This window comes from Pristis pectinata, chromosome 21, assembly GCF_009764475.1.
Source record: "Pristis pectinata isolate sPriPec2 chromosome 21, sPriPec2.1.pri, whole genome shotgun sequence".
In the NCBI taxonomy this organism is placed as follows: Eukaryota; Metazoa; Chordata; class Chondrichthyes; order Rhinopristiformes; family Pristidae; genus Pristis; species Pristis pectinata.
This window is the reverse complement of record NC_067425.1, coordinates 13,552,216-13,574,183: the sequence shown is the minus strand read 5'-3', so window position 1 is coordinate 13,574,183 and position 21,968 is coordinate 13,552,216. Positions and strand designations below refer to the sequence as shown.

General features: G+C 41.2%; 1 protein-coding gene across 1 annotated transcript in view; it reads right to left on the bottom strand.

The window, feature by feature from the left end:
* nufip2 (nuclear FMR1 interacting protein 2) overlaps positions 1-15,104 on the bottom strand; it is a 98,103-nt gene extending 82,999 nt beyond the window's left edge. Inside the window, 1 exon segment of the mRNA XM_052035948.1 lies at positions 14,876-15,104. Coding sequence (XP_051891908.1) covers positions 14,876-15,104 — 229 coding nt within the window.
* Between the last annotated feature and the right edge of the window lie 6,864 nt (positions 15,105-21,968).

Below are 21,968 nucleotides of genomic sequence, written 5' to 3'. Positions count from 1 at the left end.
GTCAAGTGTGAGGTCAATAGGAACAGGAGAAGACCATCTAACTCATTAAGGCTGCCCCACCATTCTTCAAAACTGTGACTTATCTTCTACTTCAGAGCCCCTTTCCTCCACTACCCCAATATCCAGAAACCTACCAAGCTGTTTTGAATGAACTCAATGAATTCCAAAGGTCACCACCCTCTGAGTGAAGAAATATTTACTCATCAAAATCCCAAAGAGCCTGTTCCTTATTCTGAGTAAGTGACCTTCGGTTTTACATGCACCAGTCCAAAGAAACATTTTCCCTGCATCCACCCTGTCGATTCTTGTAAGACTTCTACAAGTTTCAATGTGATCTCTTCCCATTCTTTTAAACTCTAGAGAATACAAGTCTAGTCTATTCAATCTCTCCTCATACAGCAAACCTGCTGTTCTTGAAACTAGTCCAGTCAATCTTTGCTGCATTCTCTTAATGCAAGAACATCCTTTCTTAGTGAGGAGATCAAATCTCACCAATACCCTACACAATTACAGCACAGCTTAGACAAAAGAGATTCTGCAGATGCTGGCAATATGGAGCAATACACAAAAAATGCTGGAGGAACTCAGCAGGTCAGGCAAAGCCATTTGCTTTCCTGATTGCTTATTACACCTACATGTTGGCTTTCAATGACTTGAGTTCAAGCATCCCCTGCTTGCTTTAAACATTAACATTTCCCAGTTTCTCTCCATTTAAAAAAATACTCCATTTTCTGTTTTTGGCACTCAATAACAGTGAATTAATTGTTAACTTACAAGTGAAAAAAAATGAACTGTTTCTTATATCAAATTGATGATCCATTATTTTATGGAGTCTGGTTCTGTTCTTTTGAACAAAATTCCAGTCTTCACATGTTCTTTCAGCATTTGCTTGAAGAAACAAACAGAAGGAAAATTAGGAGATATTTAATTTCAATTCCTGTACCTTGAAAGGTGCAAAAAGTCAGTTAAAATCCCGATTAGTTTCTTTTGCATTTGGGGGATCAAAAACAAGAGGGAATAGGTTTAAAGTGAGAGGAAAGAGTTTTAACGGGAATCTGACGGGTAAGTTTGTTCTACACAGAGTGTGGTTGGTATCTGGAGGTGGTGGGGTCACATACAATTACTACATTTAAGAGATATATTGTTAGGCATTTAAATAGGCAAATAGAAGGATATCGTCCTAATGTGGGCAAATAGGATTAGTGTAGGTGGGTGAAAAAGTCAGCATGGATGTAATGGGCTGAAGGGCCTGTTTCTGTGCTGTACAACTATGTGACTCTATGTCTATGATTCTATTTACACTATGACTATAGTTTTGATGTGAAGCAATGCCAAAGTTTCAGTTTAAACTTGGAATTTGGGATCAATTCCAGAGCAAAGCAGACTGATACTCTTTGGGTAAGAGAGCTTCATTTTTGTGTCAAGCTGGGTCCGGATTTAATTTACTATCTTACTCTCAGTGTGAGGCAGCAAGGTTAATGTAGCCCCAAAGTATAATCTCACTCCAAATATTGCAGTTAAAATGGAAAACTGTTGAATATTTCCAATGCAGTATTTCAACTGTTCAGAAACCATAACAAATATCCTCCTCACAGTCCTCATAAAACATCTTATTCCCTCCTCTTTAAAATTTTCCACCAAATACCCATAGACGCTGTGCCCCCACCTCACTCCCAATAACATGTCTCTCACCAAACATGGCCTCCTCCACTGCTGAGTTGAGGCTAGACGCAGATCAGAGGAACAGCACCTCATCTTCCACCTTGATAGTCTCCAACCTGAAAGCACGAACATTGATTTCTCTAACTTCCGGTAACCACTCCCCTCTGTCCTTGCCCTCTCTTTTTCTGATCCCACTGACCCTCATCTCCCTATCTCTTTCCCTTCGACCACCCTCTCCACCTGCCCATAACCCACACGTTCCTCCCACTGGTTCCCCTCCCTACCTCCTTCCCTTTATTCCATGGTCCTCTCCGATCAGATTCTATCTTCTTCAGCCCTTTGTCACTTCCACCTATCACCTCTCAGCTTCTTACATCATTCCCTCTCTCCCCCTCCCTCACCTGCCCATCAGCCTTCTCACCTGGATCCACCCATCAACCGTCACCTCTTGCTCCACCCCTTCCCTCCTCTACCTTTTCCTACTGGCTATCTCCCTTCTTTCTTTCCAGTTCTGACGAAGGGGCTCAACCCAAAATGCCAACTGTCTGTTTCCCTCCATGGATGCTGGCTGACCCGCTGAGTTCCTCCAGCTCCTTTGTGTGTTCCTCCAGATTTCCAGCATCAGCAATCTCTTGTGTCTTCATCTAATGCTGTCCAGCCAGCCAAATGTGTTCAATCTCTGTTAGGTGAGTGCCTCTGTTGCCATGATTGGTGCCCACAACTCACCTGACCCACTCTGAGAATACCAATAAGTCAAACTTCCCTGGTCCTGCGACTAACTCTCAGCTGTGTGATCATAACTCTCAGCTGTGTGATCATAAGTTGCATTGGGATTGCTTTATCAGTTTGTGTTTGATCCAGTCTCTAAGTCTGGGATCAGACCAAATGTTTACAGGAGTCAGAAAACATTGAAGATTCATTCTTAAAATCTGTTTCTTAATAAATGATTCTTTCAGCTATTTATTAGCCTGGAAGAGCTGATGCCTAAAATACATGTTGATAGTCACAATTTCTAGGCCGTGCCTTGCCCTGTTGTCAATTGAGGAATCTTTGAACTCTTTTGTTCTTCAATGCATTTTGACTGTCACTATGCTCTAAAGTGTAACTGATACATTCCTCAATATGCCCTTTATCACAAAATAGCAGGACAGTGTCTCTCAGGCCCACATCCCTGACGCTGTGCACTGTAACCATATGCTAGCCCTGAAAATTTGAACTCCCCATTCTGAGTTTTTTGGTGGACTGCTCTGGGGCATAACAAGTGGGTAAAAAAAGCAGACCTACACTTAGGTAAACACCCTTGCCCTTTCCCCCACGAGTGTTCATACTGTTTTCCAAACACACGCACATATTTTATGGATGGTCTTTCCCTTCATTTGAAGCCTCTGCCAGTAAAAACATGTTAATGGTAAATTGCCTGTGGCAAGAATCACATTGCTTTGTTCAGTCACTCTTGTTGTATACATGCTCTAGAGATAAGGGTAATTTATTGGTGCACAATCAAGTGAAGCCATTAAATATACATACTTATAAAGAGATGTGAAAGAAAACCACAATGCCAGAAACCAGAAATGTAAAAAGGAAATGTTATCAGTGCACAGCTGGTCCATCAGCAACTGATGAACCTATTATGAGAATCCTCATAAAAAATACTAATGAATAAGAACAACCAAAACTCCATTCACAATGCAGGCTATTAATCCATCCAGGCTGACTTAGTCAATTAAATTATGCTGTGGAAACTGTTCACACCACTTCTATCTGCCAAGTCTCCATTGAATATACCAAGTCTCCATTGAGTGTGAATTTAGTTTACTGATTTTTACTTTTAAATAAATTAGAGTGTATATCAATGTTAGCAAAATACATCTCTGTTTAAAGTATTCATGTCTCAATTTTATTTCACCTATGAAATTCTGCATGGAATACTTTTACTGTCTGTTTCTGTCTAAGAACACCATAACAAGTAAAAATTATGTTTTCTCGTTTGCATTGTTATCTGGCAATTTTAATGGAAACATCCTGAGCACAAAGGCAAATGTGGATAGGTTTTTTGACAGGTGCGTAACCTTCCACTCCCTACCCCTATTCCAGTGCTCCTGTGTCCTGTGAAGTGCTTAGGATGTTTTGTTTTATTAAAGCTGCTGCATAAATATAACTTGTAATCCACCACTTGTTAAGCAATTCTATATCCTTGAAATGAAGGAAATATGGTCCACAGACCTTTATCTGTAGATCCAAAACTGGACCGTTCATCTTTATAGACGGAAAAACATTGTAAGATGATATTGTGAATTGATCTCACAATGTTCAGTTATAATCTGCTTAGATGTACGTTCTCCCCATGTCTGCGTGGGTTTCCTCCGGGTGCTCCAGTTTCCTCCCACATTCCAAAGGCATACAGGTTAGGAACCGTGGGCGCGCTATGTTGGCACCGGAAGAGTGGCGACATTTGCGGGCTGCCCCCCGAGCACATTCTCAGTAACGCAAAAAGACACCTTTCACTGTGTGTTTCAATGTGCATGTGACTAATAAATAAATCTTAACTTATCATTTGATCAAGAAGAGGAATGATGTCTTCTCAATAGAACATCTGTGAAATCTATAAGATACTTCGGACAGGAAAAGATGTTTCACACAACTAGTCTGGCCATCTTATCATTTTCATTTGTTATGATGCTGCATTTTTCTGGTGGAGTAAGTTTTCCTAACCAGAGTAATTTAAGGCTACTAATTGATTAGACATTAATATATATATATATGTGTGTGTGTGTATATGCTTATTATAATATTCAGTAAAACTGTTCCACATGAGGTTTACTGTGTATGTTATGTTGCTAGTGAATAGTAAAGAGAATGTGTTTGACAAACTAGCATTACTTAGGACTGACATGTCCCCTGGACTTAATGGCACTGGGTTGCTAAAAGAGGTGGCTCTGGAGATAATGAATGCATTGGATACAATATTTCAAAGTTCCCAAGATTCTGAAAGTTTCCAAATATTGGAAAACAGTAAATGTGACACCTGTATCCAAGAAAGGACAAGGAGAGGAAACAGGGGATGACAGGTCATTTAGCCTGACATCAGTTATTTGGTAAAAACTGGAATTCATTATTTACCAAGTGATAATAGAGCACTCATAAAAACTTAACATGATTAGGCAGAGTCAATGTGATCTGAGTCAGATAGCAAATATTTATTTGAAGTCTGTGTCATTTCCCTTTTCCCTCTTTTTCCCTCATCTCAGCTTCTAAGGAACTGATGTTCATATTTACAATTCTCTTCTTCTTCATGGACTTGTAGAAGCTCATACAATCTCACTGTGAAATATTTTTGAAGTGTAGTTAGTGACTTGTAAGGGGAGTCCCAGTAACTATTCTACAACACCAATGAGGTGAATGACCAGCTACTCTGGGGTCTTTCTCAGTGGAACTCACTAATAGGATGTCAGCCACATCTCCGAGAAAGGCATCTATACTTCGTCCAAAAATTCCAGGGGCAATCAACATCAAACTAGGAAATGAGTATGGCTTTAACTTGTCCTCTGAAGGCTCAGTAAACTGGGAATATGCTCTTAAATGAAATAATTTCAAATAAATGCACTCAATCTTGGTTATTTAATATCCATGCACAATTAAGACAAATGCACATTTGTCATCTTCTGTTTCTTTAGCTTGAAGCCCTCTTCTGGTAGCTTCACAAATTGCATGGGCTGATTGTACATTTTTGGTCTGTAATTGATAGGGAGGTTAGTAAACTATTCCACAGTAAATTAACAAAGTGAAATGAGAAGGGGGCGATAAATTGTTCTCTGCCTCTTGCCATTACACATACTGAAACGTCAGCCTTCCTGAATGGGCTGAACACTGCTGGCCAGACCAAGCTCCCGGGGAATCACAAATCAAGCCTGTACTCTTCACGCCTGCCCAGTCAAACTTGCTGCAGTGCTGATTACTTCCCGTTTCATATTTTATGTTACTAATATTAGAACATGTTCATCATGTCATCATTCCCAGCTACAGGAGGGGGAGACAACACACTCCCAACCCTCTTTAAAACTGTTGAAGGTCCCATGGCACTGCATAAATTAACAGCAAGGAATTCTATTGATTTCCTCTGCAATATTTTTTCTTTAGTAACCTCGAAAAAAAGATCTATTTCTTATTCATCTTGTTGCACCTTCCTGCGTGTAAAAGTACCCCACCAGCTGGTTATTTACCTTATTTAGGTGGCACTGTGGCTCAGCAGGTAGTGCAGCTGTCTTACAGCTCAGGTGACCTGGGATTGATTCCATCCTCTGTTGCTGTCTGCGTGGAGTTTCTGCATGTCCCCCTGTGACTGTGTGGGTTTCCTCTGGGTGCTCTAGTTTTCTCCTGCATCCCAAAGATGTGCTAATTGGATGCTGTCAATTGCCCCTACTGTTGGTGGCTAATGCAAGAATCAGAAGGGTATTAATGGTTGGGGGAATAGGGAGAAGAGGTTCGGGGGAAGTAAGTGGGGGAATGGGATTGATGGTACTGCTGTGAGAGCTGGCATAGACTCAATGGGCTGAATGGCCTTCTATGCTGTGAAGAAATATGAGTAACAATTGTGACTGTGCACTATATCTCAAGTTCTTTGGGATATTTCCGAGAACATTTCCTGTCTCTGCAACCTTCCACAGCCCTTCAACCTTTGAGAACTTTGGGGCTCATTATTACTTAGCAGAGGGGTTTGGTCACACTATGGAGGCCCAAATGACACTGGAAGCAAAAGGAGAGATGAGTGTTGGAGTGAACTCCAAGAAAAGCCCTTAAAGAGGACCTACCCAATAGAATATAAAAGCTCTACACTCCCCATCTACTCACCCGTTAGGACTTGCTTGCTGTAAATACCACAGAAACAGGCCAAAACTTTATAGTTAACAGCAATCGGTTTGCAGGGCCTCAGATGTGCAAATAGATGTCCTCAAAATGTGCATTGCACACCAGGTGTTGTCTCTACACAAACACACCGCCTGATGCACATGGGGACCTGAAACAAACCTCGCAAACTGTGCAACTCAGGCAAAAAGAACCAAATGAATTTAATGATTGGAACTTAAATTCTCACCCTGTATTCCTCTTTCTCCAGCTACTTGGGCATCTTCCTCTGCTCTAGGCTTTCAATTCTTAAATTCTTTCTCTAAAACCTTTCTGACCAAGATTCCGAAGACCTTTCCTTCTTTGGACAACTGCAAAACCCTGATTTTCTCTCCAAACCATCAAGAAGCCACTATATACTCAACTGAGCAACATCCACCATGTAAGGTGCACATTAACTTTTCAAATCCCCTCCAGATTTAAAGTTTCTTCCATTAGACTAGCTGGTGGCAGCTTGTTGAAAAGTTTCCCCATTTTTAAAAAATCGCAACACTTAACGATTTGTTCTGCATGGCTTCATGAGTTAAATTTGGATTATACAGAGTTTATAAAATGCCACTCCTGTAACAATATCCTTGTTTCCTCAGTCTGTATCAGATAAGAAATGCTGACAATCAGCTAATCAGATCATTCAAATTGCTGTAACTAATCCACATTTTTGGGACTATGCTAGATCAATAAAGTCCAAAATATGAAAAGTTTTGTTCAATTAAATGATTTGCTAATCCCACTACTGTAGACCTGCGGTTTCAGCTAGCATGGGTCAGCCTGTAATCCTGCATTAAGCAACTTGTCCTGGAAGAGCTGTCAAAAAAATAAGCCATGATTCAAAACTGCAAGTGAAGTTCAACAATGACAATACTAGACAGGAACAGATCAGACTAAAATTTAAAGACCTTGACAGGAATCAGATCAAAATGAGATAGGTGTTAAAACAAATATACTGAATTAGGACATGTAAAATGTTTCTCATAATTGCACTGAGGACAATATTGAATCAAAGGGTTCTGTTAAATTTTCTGAAACACTGTCAGTTTCGGAAATGCTATCACAGCATTACAGCACAGAAGAAGGCCATTTGTCCCATCAAGTTCTGGTGGCTCTCAGAGAGATCTATCCCATCACTCCCATCTCCTTCTCAATTCCCTGTAACCTATTCTCTCTCATTCTGATTCCACCACCATCCACCTAGACTGTGGGTAACTCAGGAAGTCAGGCAGCATCAGGGGAGAGTTAGCATTTCATCAGAACCGGGTAAAGTCAGAGGTAGGCACTCCTAGACTTTGAACTTCACCCTTCTTAGTACTAAACTGTTGTTGGGTTTAGCACCAATGCTCCTTTGGGTCCTCTGTAAACAAAATGTGTCTTTGCAAAAGAGATGTTTGAACCTGTGCTAGGGTGATTTACGCCCAGAAACATGTGCTCAAACTGCACGGTTCCCAAAGGGACTACACTGAATTTAGCTCAGCTGACAACTATTTGCTGGACATCAATCACACAAAGATGCCAGCCTTTAAAGGGACACTCCCCATCTCAGCTTACACACACTATGGTTGCCATGGAGGGGAGAGAGAGGTAGCTCCTAGATTCTATCAAAAACTCACTGAAGTCTGTGAGTTATGTAACGGGGGATGCTGGAACAGTTGTGTCTCCCGGAGTGAGAATCCCTGGATAATGTAGGAATGCTGGGAGAAATTTCAAGTTCTAAATAGACATGTAAGTATGAATTCTACATCAGTATAAACACTGGGAGGGCCAGGATGATTGTATACCAGCCTCCACTGCTCAGACTTGTCACTAATATTTACGCACATATCCTACACCATCCCTCACCAATGATGTTCTGCACATCCACCACCCTTGCAGTGATCTAGACTCCAATGGGAAATAATATCCATCATCTCCTCCATTTATGTAAAGGCTGCAAGGAATAAAACAGAGGCACAGGGCACCTAAAAGACTACTGAGCCCCAAACCACCTCTAGTGCAAGTAATCTGTAATCTGCCCGGTACACTGACTCTCAATGTTTCATTGTGATTACTACCTCCCCTTTGACCAATATGGCCAAAGGGTCTGTTCCTGTGCTGTACTATTGCCTCCTGAGGCTTTGTATAGTCAGAGAACATGGCTCACTACTTAGCACAGCATTATTTTTGCATTAAATCAATTTTCATTTACAGTCTCCTTTAAGATTTAATTTAAAACTGGAGACAGCAGGGAAAGGTTCTGCATATTTGTTTAATTTGCATGTTTTGTCTTCACAAATTTCCTAAGGTTTGTTATAAATTTTACATTTTATGAAAAACATGTGTTTGATTTTTGTGTCACTCCGGCACACAGATCTGACATTTGAACCTCTGAGATTAAATAAAAACTGCAAATAGGCACTACACTTTAATGTATCATCAATGCATCATTACAATGCAAAGGCTTTTTTTTATTACACAGGAAGGTGCTGATATAGGGAGTACATTAATGGAAATATTATTGCAGCCTTTACAGAAGCTGAGTGAGCACTAGCTATTAGCAAATGTCCAACTCAGCTATTGTTATCTTCCTTTTTTAACCCAAGTGTGAGTAGGTGAGGCAATATTATCCTGAAGCAGGTTTCTTTGGAGGTACAGGTCAGGGTACAGTGACACTGCCAGGCAACAGTGTTTTCCTGGACCATCCAAAAATGGTGTAGACTTGTCTGCCCATGCTCCTCTCTCATCACTATTCTGGTCAATGAGACCTGCCTAAACTTCACTCCCCATTGATCGCCCAATGGACACTGGCCACTATTCTGTCAGTCCCGACTGGGACCCTCCTATAGTGCCTTTGGTTTCAGATGGGCAACCTCAAGGGCTAAAATCACCTGAGTCAGGGGATGTGAGGCTGGGGATGAGTGGAGAAGCTGCAGGGGTTGCTTCACCTCACTGGTGTGGTTCTTGCACTTGGGCCTTAGCTGATGAGGTCAGCAGGTGAACCGGTTAGAATTCATCATCTGACTAGTGGTCTATTGAAGGCCTGGTTGGAAAATCTATTCCTATAATTTCCATTTCAGACCTATTCTAAGACTTCACTGCAAATCTAACCCCAAAAATGGGAGGAATGGAATTGAGAACAACACACTCTATATTTCTTAATAGAAAGAGAAATGTCTCCTTATTAAATAAAATTGCCTTTAATATGAAACAATTTGCTTTGGTGTTTTACGTCATCAAAGCCTCTCTACAGCCAGTTCATGCAAAGCTAAATTATATCTTAACAGAAAATACTTTTACTTTCCTTTGAGATCCAACCTGTCCTCATTTCTTGCTGAATAATAGTTTGAGAATAAACTCTTTAAAAGCCATGTTTCAATCAGGACTCAAGGACACAGCATTAATCCCTTCCCAGCAGGTAAACAATATTGTATGTATTTTAACTACATTAGGATACATGCTAAGAGGTTATCAAACTAGATGCTTGTCTTGCACCAAATAGAACTAATCAGGATTAGCAGAGATTCCACTTCACTTGTCTGGAGGACTGTCCATCCATATATAAGGGATCAACCTACAAAGCAACCATTACCCGTTCCTTTATTGCACCTTTTGTAGCTATATCCGGTATTTTCCTATATACAAACATACGATCACCAGATAAAAGAATATTTTCTGCAGCTTGACAGCAGATACATTCATTGAAAATGGAAATAACACTCTATCCACTCCAGGAACAAAGACAGTATTCAAGCAGGCAGGGACTTATAATCATTAAGCATGTTGAGGATGCATGTGTGAATGTATAATATCTGTGTGTTTAACCTGATCCTTTAAAAGAGGTCAAATCTACATTCCTGAACATGCTTCTGATCCATTCACCCATATTGTCTACCCACCCTGACTTTATCTAAGCTGTGCACGAGGCATGCACACACAGAAACACCAGTGCAGCAGTTTCTTCATCTCCTCTGATCTCAGACGGAGTGAAACATGGTTCCTTCGGAAATTCCCTTTGTGTTTGCCTTTTGGAAGAGAATGACAGGATTAACAGGCTGGAGGAGATCTACTTCACAAAGAAAGCCATCACTGAGTTATGTCACATGCTGCAAGCTGACCTTTAACCAACCTCGCCATCGGCGTCACGTTGCCAGTGGTTGTAAATGTCACAGCCATCCTTAACTTTAATGTTATGAGTTCAGTCCAAGCTAGTGCTGGAAACAACATCCTATTACACTGTTATTTCTGGGTAACCAAGCCCCATCTGTTTTCTGATCTTGAGATCTCTGTGACCACTAAGCTACTGCTAGCATTGGGCCAAGTAGTCATTTATTGCAATATTTCTTTGAGTTCTTTTAGGCACCAAAGACAAATGCTTTCTACTCAGTGGTTATTCTATTACAATTGTAACATCATTTTATTGATTTCTCCCCAGCACAATTTATAATCCCAGAGGGGTGTAAGAGTGATCACTATCTCTCCTGCTCGGTTACCTGTGAATGCCATTTGGAAACAAACCACTGGGAGGAGTATTTAGCTCAACGCAGATCTCAGATGACGGCTGTAAATTCAACAACATTTCATCATTGTGGTAATTCTGGTAGAAACATGAGAGCAGAAATAAGTCACTCATGTCCCCCAACACCTGCTCCACCATTCAGTCAGACACAGCTGATCTGTATCTCAGTTCCTTTTACAGTACTCTTGTCAATTTTACTTTTGAGAAAGTTACCTCAGCCTTTGGCAACTCCACTCAGCCGAGCATTCTCAGCCTTTTAGAGGGAGAGAGTTCTTGATTTCTCGAAGCTTTTGAATGAAATGATGCTCTCTGATTTCATTCCCAAATGGTCTAGTTCTTGGCCATTTGGGAGTGTTATAGGATCCTTTGTTTCTGGGGTTTGGGAGGTGATTTAGCACTTGCCATTGCTAACACCAAGAAGGTCAAGGGAACATCACCATGTGGCACAGCGTCCTGATTTCAAGATGTATCACAGCGCTTCATCATTGCTGGGTCTAAACCTTGAAACCCTCTGCCCAACATTGGGGCAGCACCTTCATCAGAAGGACTGTAGCAGTTTAAGGAGGCAGCTGACCACCGCCTTCTCAAAGGCAATTAGGGACGGGCAATAAATGCTGTGGTGGCCAGTGATGCCCAGGTCTCAGAAAATAAATAAATCAACAGAAATGTTAACATTGGGCCAGGTTTTTCAGAGTGAAGCCTGCTCTCCGCACTCACCAAATTCATTGCCCACTGCCCTGATAATACCCCGTCCAGTTGTTACTGGCCAAAGCAGTCCTGATACAAACAAAAGCTTTTCACTGTATCTCAGTACATATGAGAATAATAAAGTGATTTATGAGGGCCAGTGTGGAAACTGGGATAATCACGTCATGCGTGCAGGCTAAACAAGCCCTGCCCAAGACCTGGACTGGTGAACGGTCTCGACCCGAGACGTCGACTGTCCATTTCCCTCCATAGATGCTGCCTGACCCACTAAGTTCCTGCAGCGCCTTTGTGTGTTGTCACCATCATACCTGTTTGGTATGTCGTCAGGTGCATCGAAATCCCCGTAAAAAGGGCTGAAGATAGCACCCTTGCTTAAAGGCAATGTGGGAGGAGGAATCCAGTGAATTTAGTGACAGTGTGGGAGACAGAGATACCACGACTTTAGGGACAGTGAGGGATGCAAAGACCCCGTGAACTTTAAGCAATAAATAACCACTGGAGCAATAGGTCCTGGTTGACTTGGTGTTGGGTCAGCCAAAAAAAATTGTTCTGCAGATGTTCAGGCAACTACAGCCCCTGGGGTCTGACAATGACCTTCAGTAATGACCATTTCCTAAATTTGTGTCTGGTACAGCATGTGCTTCATATGTAGGACTGTTGTTTGCTTTATGCTGCTAAGGAAGAGTCAGGAGTGCCAGTGTGCTTAAAAACACACCCTCCTTATAACCTAGGAACTGGGAACCCAGTTGGGCAGAAGAAGAAAAGGACACATTCTCCCTTCTCTGTCTTATGAAAGAAATTAAGCAGACTAACCTGCATCTTCCTGAGGTTAGAAGAATAGGGAGTGATCACACTGAACCACACACAACTCTTATAGGGCTAGGCAAGGGAGAAGCAGGGACAATGTTTCTTCTGGGTGGGGTATCTAGAACCAGCCACAGACGACAGCGATGAGAAGAGATTTTTTTCACCAAGGGGATAGTGAATCTCTGGAATTCTCACCCCAAGAGCTGCTGGGGAGGCTCAGTGGCTGAGCATATTCAAGGCAGTGGTTGGAAATCTTCTGGATATTAGGGGAATCAAGGGATGTGGGATTAATGACGTGGCGCTGAGGTAAAACATGATCCAATTGAATTGTAGAGCAGGCATGAGGGGTGGCCGGCATACTCCTGCTTCTACATCTTCTGTTCTTAAAAGACACGATAGCGGCCTGGGTTTTAATCCTACCAGTATCTTACCATGGATTTTATACCATCAACTGGTTTATAAACTTAACATTTATTCACAAAATAAATTTATTAGTATGATATTGTTTACTAATGATTTTTTTAAACTTCCTCCACTTTGTTCTCCTTACTGGTCTCTAAATTGTGTTTATCCATTTGTATCTGTTTCTTCATCCAACTCCTTGAGAGAGCATTAATTTCTTTTCTTGGGAATCTGTTCCATCTACTTGTGGTTTCAAATTAGAAAATCCCTCCGGAGTTTAACAATTCCAAAGAAAAAATATTTCTCCTTTTTACTTCATTCTGTCACAACCTGCATAAAATTTCTATGTAGTGGGAGACATTTATAGCTGAAGTCTATCGTTTTTATTGGCACAAAAATTGGGTTTCAATGTTTGTTGTTGTATTTCTGAGGATGACTGGGATTAGAAGAAAGAAAATGTTGTATATTTGTTGTTACTTTTTTTCTACATTTTGTCTAGTTGTGACCACAAAAAAAATCACCACCTTCTTTAAGAGTTACAACTCAAGCTGTTAAAGTGATTGGAACTCCCAGAATTTCTGTTTATCTGATCAGCTGTGCACATAATCTCCTTACAAACATTAGTCTTCTCAATTTACAGCTACATTCAAAGGAAAATACTTCAGGAGCTGGAAATCTCACATTTCTCACAGCGTGGCAGGAGGCCATTTGGCCCCTCTGAGTCTATGCTGGCTCTCTTCAATCCCATTTCCCCCAATTATTTCCTTGTAACCTACACTCTCCCACATGCCAACCAATTGCACCCACCCACCTACCCTAGCAGTAATTTACAGTAGCCAATTAACCAACAATATGCATGTGGAAGGAAACCAGAGTACCCAAGGGAAACCCATGCAGCCTTGGGAAGAACATGCAAACTACAGGCAGACAGCAGCAGAGGCCAGCTGGAGCTGTGAGGCAGCAGCACTACCCGCTGAGCGAAGGTGCCGCTCCCAAAAACAAAACAGAAAATACCAGCCGCAGGTTATGGACTAGCAATACGTCACCAGAGTTTCACTCTCCATTGCTGTTGTCTGACTTGCTGACAATTTGCATCCTTTTCTGTTTTAATTACAGGAAAGTTTATAGTCCAGTTTAGATGGCAGTGAGGGCTGCTTCTAGAGTTTAACTAACTAACCTACAGCTTTGTTTGGTTAAGTAGTTAAACTTGATGGTAGTGCAGGAGTAAGCTTCCTGCTGGTGGATTAGTAGAGCTCGCTAACTACCTGGCCCTGGTGGTCACACTGGAGGCTTGAGAACAGCCAGAACAAAATAATTAGCAAGCTGTGTGTGGCCTGTGTGCTGTTGATTGTGCATCCCTGCTTTACTGGGTCCTCAGGAGAAATCTGTGCAAGTCCTCAGCTGTCAAGAGCAGCCAGTTTTCTGACATGAATTCAGAAGAAGACTCAGAAAACTCGACCTTGCGGTTAATGTTCAGCTTAGCCTTTCCTGGGACCTCAGCCCCACATCGAGTTATGTTGCCCCTTGCTGTGGTTCATCTTGCCTCATTTGGTCTTTCCATGTTCTTTTATAATTGAAATTTGGCTTAACCTTTTCTATTAATGTATTCCCTCCTTCTTTTCCACTCCTATTAAGGAACGTAATTCTCCTCCATAGACTTTAGCTCTGTTTAAGTGTCTCAATTGAAAAAGAATTGCACAACCTTACAATTTATATTAGAGGAACAGGAAACAAGATTTGAGCAGCTTTTTCCTGTCCTATTTATTCATTTGTCGCTTGGCCCTTTCCCAATGTTCCCTGTTCTCCCATAAATATGTTGTTTTGGCTATGGTATAGTTCTGTGGGCACTAGTATCATTCCATGGGCACTGGTATAGTTCTGTGGACACTTGTATCATTTCATTGGCACCAGTATCATTCCATGGGCACTGGTACAGTTCTGTGGGCACTTGTATCGTTTCATTGGCACCAGTATCATTCCATGGGCACTGGTATAGTTCTGTGGGCACTGGTATCGTTCCATGGGCACTGGTACAGTTCTGTGGGCACTGGTACAGTTCTGTGGGAACTGGTATCATTCCATGGGCACTGGTATAGTTCTGTGGGCACTGGTACAGTTCTGTGGGCACCGGTATCATTCCATGGGCACTGGTATAGTTCTGTGGGCACTAGTACAGTTCTGTGGGCACCGGTATCATTCCATGTGCACTGGTATAGTTCTGTGGGCACTGGTATCATTCCATGGGCACTGGTATAGTTCTGTGGGCACCGGTACAGTTCTGTGGGCACCGGTATCATTCCATGTGCACTGGTATAGTTCTGTGGGCACTGGGTCCTCTCTGGTATCTTTGTTAAGTGAGTATTCAGCAAATGTTGGAAGATATTCAACTTTGGGAGGCATCACAGCCAACCATCTGATCACGTCCAACAATCAAACTGCTGAAGGAACACAGCAGGTTAAACAGTATTTGTTGGGGGAAAGGAATTGTCGACATTTTGGGTCAAAACCCTACATCCTGTTCAAATGTTGACAATTCCCAAATATGGGCCTGGGGTGAGGGACAGATCATGCAACACTTTCTGGTCCAGGATAGCAATGGTGTGGATCCAGATCCTGCCAAATCCAACCCCTGGACATTGAAATATGCTCACACTACAAAGAGAAGTAATCTGGCAGATGGACATGAAAGATAATGATGATTGTTGTATTGTAAGAAATGAGACAGCAATATGATAGCGAGCAGACCATCTGCGTTAGTGTTATGAGTTGAGGGTTAATTATTGGCCAGACTAATGGACACGTTGTCCTGAAATTGTAGATAATTTCATATCTACTTTGGGTTTTGGATTAACATCCAAAGTTTAGCACTATTGGCTGAGCAGCTTTCCCTCAATGATCCACACCCAACACCTGAATGCAATAAAGCTGAGGAGACCATTTTTTCACTTACAGTGCCTCCCTCGATGACCTGCCTACTGAGATCAGCAAACACAGCAGAGGCTAGACTTGAACCTGGGATCTTGTAGTCTGTACATAAGGTTGTCTATTGAAAAAGACCTTTCAATGTGGACCACACCTGAAGTTTCATTGGCTTCTACATCAATGCCAGCTTCCAAATAAAAATCAAAAGGTACACTTTTTCAAACATCAGAAGACTTTAAAACCAATCAAAACTAATCCTGTGCTTTTTGTAATCCAAAATAACTTTTATAGTTGCAGGCTACAAGAACTTTTAACCAAGTATCCTAAAGCAATTTTGGTAATTTGAGCGTGATCCACAATGCATAAGCCAGCCAGGAACATATCAACACTCCAAGGAAGAAACATTTCCCAGTGCAGGTCCACAATCAGCAGGGAAATAAGAAGACACAAATAAAGGCAGTTCGACTGCAGACTGCATCCATCAATTGCATCTGAGTTTCATCATATTGATCCACATCAGGTTATGCTTCCTGTTCAGCCAAACCTCAGCAGTTTCAGCTTAACATTGCTGAGTATCCTCTATGTCTAACTTTATGCCCACTACCACGGCTTTTAAATGACAGCTTTTCCATCTACATCGATTATTAAAGTCAGTACTGTTTGCTCAGTCTACAGCATTGTTCCACTTGCCATGAATGAATCCATGTTAGTTTTTCCCTTTATTCCTACAACAGGAACCTATGACATGTACTGACACAATCTGCAAAGATTTAACTGAAACCAGGACTTGAGATGGAATTGCATCATTCCTGCTGTGGATTTAATGGTGATTTACACTGACAGATTCCTCAGTTAAGATATGTAGCTTTCAGCTAGCTGTTCTCAGCTGGTCTGTGTAAAACAGAAAAAGCAGTAATGGGGAAACAACTGTGTAAGAAGAGACAGCTGCAGGCTTCAGACTGGACAATGCAGGCAGAACATGCACCCTGTTATCATGTGTCCAGATAGAATTTAGTGCTGAGCGTTCTTCTTCACACACTGATCTGGAAGAAAATCTCCCATGTTTGCTTGGTTTATAGCGTTGAACCATATACTCAAGTTTCTTCTTTTGTTCGTTAGCAAACACAAATATTTCATCCCCAGGATTCGGTCTCATTGATGATGCTTGTCTCAACAAAGGCTGTGCCTGCCAAAGGGAGTTTATGGTCATCCATAATTGCACGTGAATGCAGAGTTTGACCAGGCTGTAAACATGGGATGACATAGGGGACTTGTTCAGCTGCTTTCAATGATCCTTACCGCTCTGACAATGCTATTCAACCAGACCATATAAAAGGAACTTACTATGATTTTTCAACCTTCTCAGTGATAAGTCCCAGTCTGCAGAAGTAGCCAATGTACTGTAAACTCTCAAACTGACCTTTGACTGGCACCATTTTTCTGCTTGTGACTCTAAATGACCAATAGTGTAGATTACAATCCTTTCACCGCACACCCACCTCTTCCAAAGCCCACCTCCCTCTAGATTTTCACTAAGTCTCCCAATTTTGTTTTCTCTTTGGAAACGTGCATGTACTTTTCATAACTCTTCCTTAAATTTTCTGACCAATTGCCCAGTGTGCAGTGTCGCAGGGTCACACAGATACCTAGACTTCCAAAGCATGAGGTGAGTTGTGTTATGGGTACAGTCAGGAATAACGGGCAATGGTATCCTTTCATGAGCACAAAAGGAAGTGACTCGAATGCTTCTAACCACATATATTTAACTGTATTTTCATGTGATATAGCAGGAGACATTTCAGCCCACCAAGTTGATGCTGGCTCTCAAAGCGATCCTATTCCTCCACTAATTTTCCCTACAACCTATTCTCCACATATTGCCATCAACTTTCTCCAGATTCTAATACTCAACTACACAAATTACAGTGGGCAATTAGACTACTAAACTTTGTGACTTTGGAATGTGGGAGGAATTTGGAGCACCCAAAGGAAACCCACATGGTCATAGGGAAAACGTGCAAACTCCACACTGACAGCACCCAGGTCAGGATTGAACCTGGTTTGTTGAACTTGTGAGGCAGCAGCTCTATCAACTGCACCACTGTGACACCAGTTGTACCACATGGTATACACAAATCCAACATCCCATGGACAAACAAACTAGGAGATCTCAGTTATAATAAGGAAGCAGCATTTTTGATAAATTCGTTGTGGAAAATGGTTGTTGACTGCAGATTTCAGCAGGTTGTTTTCCTTTTCATTTGAGAATAACTGCTTGATAGTTGAGTATAATAATAGTCTATGGAGAGAAGACTAACACTATTCACACAGAGTAATATACAACTCTGTTGAATGTGTTGTGTAATATTCTGGCTAGTGTGAATTTTCCAGCAATTTTCCAAGCTGAATCACTCCAGCTGAAGAGCTGCTCAATGACTACCTTGTAGCTGAGGCAGTTGTTACTGAGGCTCTGTTTGAATCTTGCAGGCAGAAAGCAAATATCCTGGAATTCCCGACCTAACAGAAGGCCCATCCCAACCTAGCCAGGACTACTAGGGACAGGTAATAAACTATTTGCTTGGGCCACCAGTGAAATTATCTAAAATAGTTTTTTCTGTTCATTGGCTCAAAAAGCAAGCTGAAATAGTGAGTGAAGAAATTTTTATTAAACTCATAAAACATTTAAATAAAAATATACTTATTTAAAATAATTTTTAAATAAAAACAATAATTTATGGTATTTCCTAACAGATAAAATATTTAAAGAAACACACACACACATCCCCCCCACACACACACAACACACACGCACACACACCCCACACACACATACAACACACACACACACACACGCACACACACGCACACACACGCACACAAATCAAATATAAATTTAAGATTAACAGAACAGTGAGAGAATGATTTTAGTGGCACTATCTGTCTGCATAGTTATGTTCCTCTTTAATCATTCTGTCATCATTAACACAACACTGAGGTATGGCTTTTGGGATTAAATATGCTCCAAGATCAAAAAGTAAATTAAAAATCTGTTGAAATAGTTCCATTGTCAGTACATGCACTAATTACACAAAATAACAATTGGCTCATAATAATAGCATGAAATAGTATGCTTAACATATGTGCCTGAGTGTCATTTATTGCAGACTAGTAGCTTCACATATAACTTTGAGAATATTGTGCATTGACTATTACCACTTAAAATTGTTGCATGTAACTCAAACATTGATTATTATAAAATCAGAAACTTGTACCGGAGAAGTTTTGAAGTGTAACACAAGTTAATATGCATTTCCCTTTGATAAGTTATTGCCAATTTGTGAACTGGCTTAAACAATAAAAAAGGAATACTCAGAAGTAACTGAAGGGAGGAATGCTGAAAGAGACCCTCCATTAAAAGGATAAATGTCAGTTTTTGCAGACAGTCATAAACCTTGTCCCTATTTCCACTGCCTCTTGTTACAAAGCTGACAGTGTCCGGAAGGAACACCCCTGGGGCAGAATGGGAAGAAACCAAAAAATAAAATCACATTCCAAGTGAGATAGCTGCAGGACATGTGGGAGCTTTGTATTTTGATGAATTAAGGCACACCCAAACCCTTAAACTAACAGAACTTCCACATTTTAATTAGTGGTTACATTTTTCCTTTTGTCTTCATACAATGTACTCACAATTTGCTCAGTTGGCTTTTACTACTGTGAGTTGCTGCAAGAAAGCAACTGTCAGGAGGAGTTCTGTGGGTTCTTAGAGAGATGAACACAAGGTTACCTACAGAAGACACAAGGTGCATGTCATTAATAGTAAACTGATGGTTCAGGCATAGAGATTAAAACAAAATCCTTAATGACATTTAAAAATTACATTATATTGCACTGTAACACCATAGGAAGATGTTAATAGAAATGTTTATTAAATAGGTTTAGTCCATTTCCATTTTAATTGTAAGCAAAGGCATTAAAATCAAGCAGCAACATTCAGCAGGATTTTTGACTGATTTCCTTCTATAGAAAAACATGAAGCCCAATTTCAAATAGTATCTACCTGATAATAGGGAAGCCTGTGATTGAATTCAAAGCAATTGTACTGTGATGGGAAAAGTGATCTTCAACCTGAAACATTAACTCTGTTTCTCTTACCATAAATGCTGCTGAATCTACTGAGTGTTTCCGGCATTTTCTGTTTTTACTTCAGATTTCCAGCATCTGCAGCTTTCTGATTTTCATTAACTGAGATAAAAGCAAGCAGTAACCACTCACAAAAAAACATCTGCAGTTTCCACTTTGCCTCTGCCCATCACCCATATCTAAAAACTGGATTATCTATTACCCATATGTGCATATATTACAGTGGAACTATATAGGTAGAATTGACTTCCCAGTTCATAAAAAAAACACATTGAAAGAGTTGATTTGCCCTTGAGACCTTTCTTTATTTTGGACACTAGAAAAGCCAGCATTTATTGGCCATCCCTAAATGCCCTTGAGCTAAATGTCTTGCTAAGTTATTTCAGAGGGTACCTTAGAATCAAACACATTAGTGGGTCTTCAGTCACATGGGCTACGTAGGTAAGAATGGAAATGGGGGAACAAGATCGATGTTTACGACAACCAGAATTTGTTTGGTCACCATTACTAATGACTAGTTTTTTCATATCGAGCTGAATGAAATTTTTGCTGAGCCTTTTATAGTTCAAAGGCTACTTCAATGGTCTGGATAATTCTTTTCACCATGTGTTTCTTGCTGAGTCAATTGCTTCAATGCTCACGCATTCTGCAACAGGATAGAGTGGATTTTGGATTACACTAGAAAGCATTTAATTTGGTCATTTCAGAACTTAGAATATGATAAATCTACAATGCATTAACTTCAGTCTGTCAGTTTTAAAAAGAGGTGTTGTGTTCCGACATGTGTCATTCAGTTTATACTGGCATATACTTAGAAACTGACAGATTCACACTCCTGGCCTTCACTGAATTAGATTACCTCTGTTGTTATATAGCTCCTCATCCAGGGGTGGCGATACTGGTCAGGGACACTGTTACGGCTGTGGAAAAGATGGATGTTGTAGAAGGATCATCTCTAGGGTCCGTATGGGTGGAATTAAGGAACAAGAAAGGAGCAATTACTCTACTAGGAGTATTCTATAGGCCCCCCAGTAGCAGTAGAGATATAGAGGAGCAGATTGGCAGGCAGTGTTTGGAGAGAAGCAAAAATAACAGGGTTGTTATAATAGGAGACTTCAACTTCCCAAATATAGACTGGAACCTGCTTAGTGCCAAAGGTTTAGATGGGACGGAATTTGTTAAATGTGTCCAGGAGGGATTCCTGACGCAGTATGTTGACGGGCCGACTAGAGGGAATGCCATGTTAGATCTAGTTTTAGGAAATGAACCGGGACAGGTGAAGGATCTATTGGTGGGTGAGCATTTGGGGGACAGTGACCATTGCTCCATAACCTTTAAAATTGTCATGGACAGGGACAGGTGCAGAGAGGACAAGAGGTTTTTCAATTGGGGAAGGGCTAACTACGAGGCTATAAGGAGAGAACTTGGGAGTGTAAATTGGGATGTCCTTTTTGAAGGAAAATGTACCGTGGAGATGTGGTCGGTGTTCAGGGATCTTATGCAGGATGTTAGGGATAAATATGTCCCGGTGAGGCAGAGAAGGAATGGCAGGGTGAAGGAACCGTGGGTGACGAGAGAGGTGGAACGACTTGTTAGGGAGAAGAAGGTAGCGTACATGAGGTATAAGCAGCAAGGTTCAGACAGGGCCCGTGAGGAGTATAGGGTAGTGAGGAAGGAGAGCTAGAAGGGGACATGAAAAGGCGTTGGCTAGTAGGGTTAAGGAAAATCCCAAGGCCTTTTTCAAGTACGTGAAGGGTAGGAGGATGGCTAGGGTAAAGGTAGGTCCGATTAAGGACAAAGGTGGGAGAATTTGCCTGGAGGTGGCGGAAGTGGGAGAAGTTCTCAATGAGTACTTCTCTTCGGTATTCACCAGGGAGAGGGGTCTTGATGACGCGGAAGGGAGTGCTGGTAGGGGTAATGTTCTCGAGGTTGTAGA